The sequence below is a fragment of the Zingiber officinale genome, unplaced genomic scaffold, assembly GCF_018446385.1.
Source record: "Zingiber officinale cultivar Zhangliang unplaced genomic scaffold, Zo_v1.1 ctg255, whole genome shotgun sequence".
Lineage (NCBI taxonomy): Eukaryota > Viridiplantae > Streptophyta > Magnoliopsida > Zingiberales > Zingiberaceae > Zingiber > Zingiber officinale.
The window spans coordinates 126,696-133,927 of NW_024589926.1; the positions used below are offsets into that span (position 1 = coordinate 126,696).

The 7,232-nt window shown below is 37.1% G+C and overlaps 1 protein-coding gene across 1 annotated transcript; it reads left to right on the plus strand.

Moving 5' to 3' along the window:
- Positions 1–1,640: 1,640 nt before the first annotated feature.
- LOC122037331 (CO(2)-response secreted protease-like) lies at positions 1,641–5,690 on the plus strand. The gene is made up of 11 exons (XM_042596759.1): positions 1,641–1,880; positions 2,204–2,295; positions 2,386–2,483; positions 2,654–2,806; positions 3,031–3,142; positions 3,285–3,837; positions 4,045–4,145; positions 4,255–4,497; positions 4,566–4,680; positions 4,782–4,989; positions 5,068–5,690. The coding sequence occupies exons 1-11, from the start codon at positions 1,746–1,748 to the stop codon at positions 5,619–5,621; spliced, it is 2,364 nt and encodes a 787-aa protein (XP_042452693.1). The 5' UTR covers positions 1,641–1,745; the 3' UTR covers positions 5,622–5,690.
- The last annotated feature ends 1,542 nt before the right edge of the window (positions 5,691–7,232 follow it).

Consider the following 7,232-nt stretch of genomic DNA (forward strand, 5'->3'; position numbering starts at 1 on the left):
TTCCGCAACGTAAAAAGTGATTTTTGCGGTTCGAAAAACCCAACATATTTTACATAATATCACACATAGATATTGAAAATAATATTATCACTATGATTTTAATAAAAATTTTGGTCATCTGATGCTAAATAAAAACTATCTCACGTTTAACATAGCTCATGGACACTTCGTAATTACAACAAAATAATTTAATGTAAACTAAAATAATGATAATTTCATAAGAATGTTCTCAAAGTTGAGGGTAGATGATGGTGTTGATAGATGAGATACAAACGAAAGAGGTTTAGAGTATCTATATCAATTTTTTAATTACTATATCTAAAATTTTAATTAAATAATTTAATTTATTAAATTTAGATAATCATCTTTCACTACACACTACATCAACTATCTTAAATTTTTATTATCTTTAATTTTTTATTATTTTCAACTATTTTTTTTATTATTATATTTATATAATGAGCAAAAGAAGAGAGATTGAAAAGAATGAATGGAAAGGGAAAGATTAAAAATAAATATTATTTTATTTTTATATCTTAAATTTAAAAAATCACTATTCAATAAATCTAAATTTAAAAATTAGATATAGCAGTTGATTAAAAAAAAATTTAACTACTTATATAAAATTTAAAATAAAATTTTTAAATATTGTAGCTAATATGAATGCTCTTATAGACTGAAAAGCAATATCGTTTTGATATCTTTAAATAAGGTACTCATTCAGCAAGAGGACCCATTGAAAGATCCAACATTGGATGTAGGGGAGACTGATGCATTCATTTGCACTCCTAGCTAATTCACGGCTGTACGTGTTGTTAATGAACTAAAACACAAATCTACTCTGCTAACCTGCATGCTTCCTACAGAAATAAATGAATGAAGAATTAATATGCTCGTCTTCATTATCCTGCAAAAATAAAAGCAAACTGGTAGGGAAGGGAACTCCGGCGACACAATTCCTTGCTTCTCATGGACTCCTAACTGCCATATGCAGCATATGGAACAAATCATCTGTAAAGCTTCTTGCAACGTGCCCATAGTGATAGACGTGGCCATTGTGATAGTGGCACGAAAAGAATACTCGTCTTCTGGTGTAGACTGCAGCAGCGAGTTTTAAGACTTGTTACAAGCCCTAGTCTATTATTAACCATTAAATAATAGCCAAAAGGTTAAAGCATACACAGAACCGTCCATATTGACCCCATACAGCAGTCCGATGGAACTACTTGTTAGCCAAGTCTCCGTAGAAATATTATTCCATGGCAAACAATGACAAAGTTACTGGTCACTTAATTTGATTATTTTGTTAGATCGATCATCTGGTCATTTTGTTTAATTTTGATTCCTATTTTCCAGAGAACAAAACTGCAAGAGCATGATATCTGGGTCATCCAGAAAAGTAAGTCTGGGCCCTCTAACAAAGTTTTTTTTTTTTTTTAAAAAAAAAAAAGCAAAACATCATTAAAGACAATTGGTATCCTAATCACTTAATCATATCTGTAGGAGATTATTGAATTATTGGAGTCCATGACATCGACACATTTAGGTTAACATGATTTGATTGATAATCACTAAAAAAATGAAACGGCAAAGTTTTGGAGAAAAACTTAGCAAAGGAACATTCCTTATATATGTTTATCAAATGCAAAGAGAGCATCAATAACTTAAATATTAGAAAGCTGCACATGATTCAAACTCTCCGAAAGCAAAAAAGCTACAACAACCAGCCTACAAATGGTTTCTGAATGCAGCTATGCTTCCAATTAGTCCTGCTCAATTTTGGTCCAGAGTTTCTATCGCCTGCCATGGACAACCTATTGCAGTTCTTCCTTGTTTTCGCTTCCCTCAGTATTTGTGCTACTTCAAACAAAGTTGCAGAGGTATTGATGAATGAACCCTAGTTCTATGTTGCTTTCAGACTAATAAACAAGAACATGAAGACTCTATCCTTTTGTTCATCTAGAAATATTGTTGCTAAACATAATAAAGGTTCTAGTTATTCAGTACCTTCTCCTGAATTAATTGTTGTACTATGATTCATCTGACAATTCACTAGCCTTGAAAGTTTAATTCTACAGAGGGAAATCAGACCTTCTATATCTTTAATCATCGTAATTGTCATACTAAAATTTTCTACTTCACAAAATTTCATATTGCCGAGTTATATCTTAACATCTTAAATAGCTGCATCTGTTTTCTATAGCCGTATGTTGTCTACATGGGTAGCATAGAAGGTGGAGACCATGATGCTCTACAAGCAGAACACCTGCAAACGTTATCCTCTGTCATTCCAAGGTAACACAGTACTTCTGAGAGATTGTTATATGTAATCTATAACCTTGTAATGGCATGCAGCATGTTCTCATTTGATGTTTATCATAACAGTGATCAGAAAGAAAGGGTATCTCTAATACAAAGTTACCATCATGCATTCAAGGGATTCTCGGCCATGCTTACTCAAAAAGAGGCTTCATTATTATCTGGTTGCAATATTTTTCCTTAATTTACATTTATTAGTTTTTGATTAGTCTTCCAACACAATGAATTAGGTGCATGATAACAAATTCTCTACGCTGGGACGAGCGTATTCGTCTTTTTACCACCATGATAACAAATTCTCTGACAACAATTAATACCACATGTCTGAACCCAGGTTATGACAATGTGGTATCAGTTTTCCGAGATCACATTCTTCAACTTCAAACTACACGATCTTGGGATTTCTTAGATGAAGAATCTGGTATTGGATCACCACGACTCCGCAGTAAAGCGTCTAATGATGTTATAATTGGCATAATTGATACTGGTAATTTCACTAATTCTTATAAATTGAATTATATTCATCAGACATGAGCTTTTACGCAACATACTTGGAGCACAGAGAAAAGAAATACATGGAACTCTTTCATTCTTAAAAAACAAAACACTTGGTCGGATGATATTGAATGGAATGCAGATATTGGCCTTCTAACAGTCAATAAAATCTAAAAGGTGTGATATTAGAACTGAAGCAATGAAATTTTATTGCAGGAATATGGCCAGAATTGCCTAGTTTTAACGATAATGGGATGAGCATGATCCCATCAAGGTGGAAAGGAACCTGCATGGAAGGATCTGATTTCAAAAAATCTGATTGTAATAGGTAAATGCGTGACCTGGTAATTGTTTTTTTTTTGCATCTATTTATACAATAATTTATGTGTGTTTAAAAAATCTATGACAATATATATTCTTAAACCTCGCCTCAGTTCCTTATCCTATGAATTTATTTAATACTGTGATAGGAAGCTGATAGGTGCAAGATACTATACTAGTCAAGTAGTATCCATCCAACCACCATCAAATGACCCCCACGTTAACAAAGTAAATACTTTTGGATCACCAAGAGATAGTGTAGGTCATGGAACACACACAGCGTCCACAGCTGCTGGCTCAATGGTATCAAACGCTAGCTACTATGGCATAGCAGGAGGAGTAGCCAAGGGAGGTTCTCCTTCAAGTAGGCTCGCCATGTACAAGGCATGCTCACTCGGTGGATGTGCTAGCTCTACTGTGTTAAGAGCAATAGACGATGCTATTGATGATGGTGTCGACATAATCTCAATATCAATAGGAATGAGCTCTGTATTTCAGTCTGATTATCTAAGTGACCCCATCAGCATTGGTGCATTCCACGCTAACCAGAGAGGTATATTGGTTGTTTGTTCGGGTGGAAATGATGGGCCAGATCCATATACAGTGGTCAATTCAGCTCCATGGATTTTCACAGTTGCAGCTTCAAGTATTGATAGGAGTTTTCAGTCAACAATTGTTCTCGGCAATGGAAACATGTTCAAGGTAAATTACACTAGCAACAATGTCTGTGAAAATACTAATCTTTTGTGTTGTCAGAACTTCAAAACCTGTCACATTATATATCAACTAGATTGTGTCATTCTTTCAGAAACATCTGCGCAGTCAATCATGCCAAGCAAAATCTTCATTATTGAAGTATGATAATAGATTTATCTAAACCTCAAAATGTAAAACTACAAACTTGTCCAGGGAACAGCTATAAATTTCTCCAATCATAGTGAATCAGTGACATATCCCCTTGCTTATGGTGGCGATGTTGCAGCAGAGTTAACACCGAGATCAGAAGCAAGGTACTACTACATATCAAATTCAGTACTCTTCTCTCATATCCCGCAGAACAGTGGGTGCTAATCAGACTTGATTCTCCTCTTACTTTTCTCTTATGAAATTGATTCATAGTAATTGTTATCCTGGATCAATCGATGCTGATAAGGCTGCTGGAAAGATTTTAGTATGTGTCAACACTGATCCATCTGTGACAAGGCGTATAAAGAAGTCGGTAGCTGAAGGAGCAAAAGCTAAAGGGATGATTCTTATGGATGAGGTCGAAAAAGAGGTGCCATTTGATTCAGGCAGTTTCCCATTCTCACAGATTGGAAATGATATGGGAGATCAAATTCTTCGTTATATTAACTCTACTAGGTAAGATACGCTTTAAAAGTTTTAGGTTGCAGATCAAAGTGATTTTAATTTGTAAATTGCGAATGCAGAAAGCCTTCTGCTGTCATTCTACCAACTGAGGAAGTGAAGGAGTTCAAACCTGCACCGGCCGTTGCTTACTTCTCTGCCAGGGGTCCTGGAGCACTCACTGAATCTATTCTTAAGGTTCAATTTCTTTTCATGCTTAATTCAAATGGGGCCAATGTCTATACAAATTATCCATGGTCCATGACTTTCTTTGTTGTTGATTTATTTCTGATAAACAGCCTGATGTGATGGCTCCGGGCGTTAGCATTTTGGCAGCATCAATTCCTTCGTCTGATGGTGTTCCTGTAGGGAAAAAACCATCAACCTTTGCTATCAAATCAGGAACTTCAATGGCTTGCCCACATGTAGCTGGTGCTGGTGCCTTTGTGAAATCTGCTCATCCAAGGTGGTCTGCCTCAATGATAAGATCTGCACTCATGACAACAGGTATTTTGTCGCATGGGAATTTCAGTAGCACTGATATCAGAAATTATTGATAGCCTTGCTTTCATCCCTGCAATGCAGCTTCTGTAACAAACAACCTTGGAAAGTCCCTCACAAGCAACTCAGGTGCTAGTGCAAACTATCATGACACGGGAGCAGGAGAGATAAGTCCACTTAGAGCTCTGAGTCCAGGAATAATCTTTGAAACCACCACAGAAGACTACCTTAACTTCCTCTGCTACTATGGCTACAAAAACCAAGCAATAAGAACCATTGCGGGCACCAACTTCAGCTGTCCAATTAACCCCTCGCCAGACCTAATATCCAGCATCAATTATCCTTCCATCTCTATTGCAAAGTTGGAAGGCAAGAATCAAGCAGTGACAACTGTCAGCAGAACAGTGACAAATGTCGGACCACCAAATTCCACATACACTGTTTCTGTGGATGCTCCAACTGGATTAATAGTGAAGGTTTCACCTGAGAGGTTAGTTTTCACAAGGAGAGGGATGAAGGCTTCCTACCATGTCAATTTCCAAGCTACGACAATGAGCAAAGGATATGCATATGGGTCCATAGTATGGTCAGATGGAGCTCACAAGGTTACAACAGTATTTGCAGTCAATCTTATGTAATCCATTGTCTGTACAATTTGATCGAGTTTTTTTCTTCCCCTTTTTCCGAGTTTTGTCCTCCTACATTAATCTCTTCTGGTGCCTTCATTTTCTTTATATCTTTTGTTTTTCTATTATAACTTTTGCTTTCCTGTGGAATTGTGGTACCCGTAACTTTCCTACAATACCTGCATCGTGATTTCAGTATGCCGTTGAGCTCCTCGTTTTTTCTCTTAGTGATGTCTCCTTCTAATATTTTTAGGACAAAAATTAAAGGGACCTGTTAAATAAGAGCGATTATATTAGCGACCCCTTTTACAAAAGAGACAAATAAGCACTCCTTCCATAAACTATCTTAAGAATACTATGAATCCAGTGTTGTTCTATAAGCTATTGAGTAGCTTCTACAATATGTAAAATGTGTAGAAGCTACCAGCTAACTTCTATAATATATAGAAGTTAGCAGGTATTTGTTACACATTATACAAGTACATGCTCAATTGACACGCTTGATCGTAATTAAATTATGTTCATTTGAAATGAAATAAATGTCATAGAGTCTACATATTTATTTTGCTAATTGAAATATTATTTTTACATCAGATAAGCATGTTAGGATCGAAATATGGGGTTGAATAGTTTATCGCGCTTTGATTGCTTGCTTCTTTGATGATGATATGCAGCATAATAAACTCGAACCAAACTTACAACGCTAACACAAAGGATTTACTTGGTATCCACCTCAAGAAAAGATGACTAATCCAAGGATCCACACACGACACGCACTCCACTAATAAAAATACTCCTTCTCGATCGCAACCGGAGGCGGAGAAGTCTCATACAAACTCACACAACAATATACAACACCCACAAGAAGAAAATACAAAATATACAAATGGACTTCTTGCTTACTTGTTGCTTGTTGTTGCCTCTTGAACCTTGGAAGTGTGATTACACTTGTCTCAAGAGCCTTCAAGAACTTGCTATGAAATGCAAGAAGTCACGAGATCGCGCTTACGTCGCCGGAGAGGAATCACAAAGAAGACGCCACCAATGGATATAACCTATGCACGAGTCGGATCCCAATCGATCAATGACTTCAATCGATTAGAGATTTTGAACGATCGGCTGATCGATTCAGAGCACCTCTGTGTTTTCCGGAAAACGCCAGAATCGATTGCTTGATCGATTCAAACTTCATCGCCGATTTTCGCTTCCCAACCGATCGACTGATCGATTGAGGTGCCCAATCGATCGATCGATCGATTGGGAGAGGTTCTGTGTCGCGACATTACTCCAATCGATCGCCGATCGATTGGGCCAAACCTTCTTCACAACACACATCCAATTGATCGATTGATTGATTGAATACGGTTCAATCGATCGGTTGATCAATCGACCCACCTTTGCCTTGCCTAAACTCAAGTCCAAGATCCCCAACCAACATCCGTCAACCGTGACCGTTGAAACCTTATGCCAGCATCCGGTCAACCTTGACCGCTAAGACTTCTTCACCAAGTGTCTTGCTAATCCCTTTGATCCACTTGGACTTTTTTCCGCGTGCCGAGTGTCCGGCCAACCTTGACCCACTTGGACTTCCACCAGATGTCCGATCACCCTTGACCCATCTCG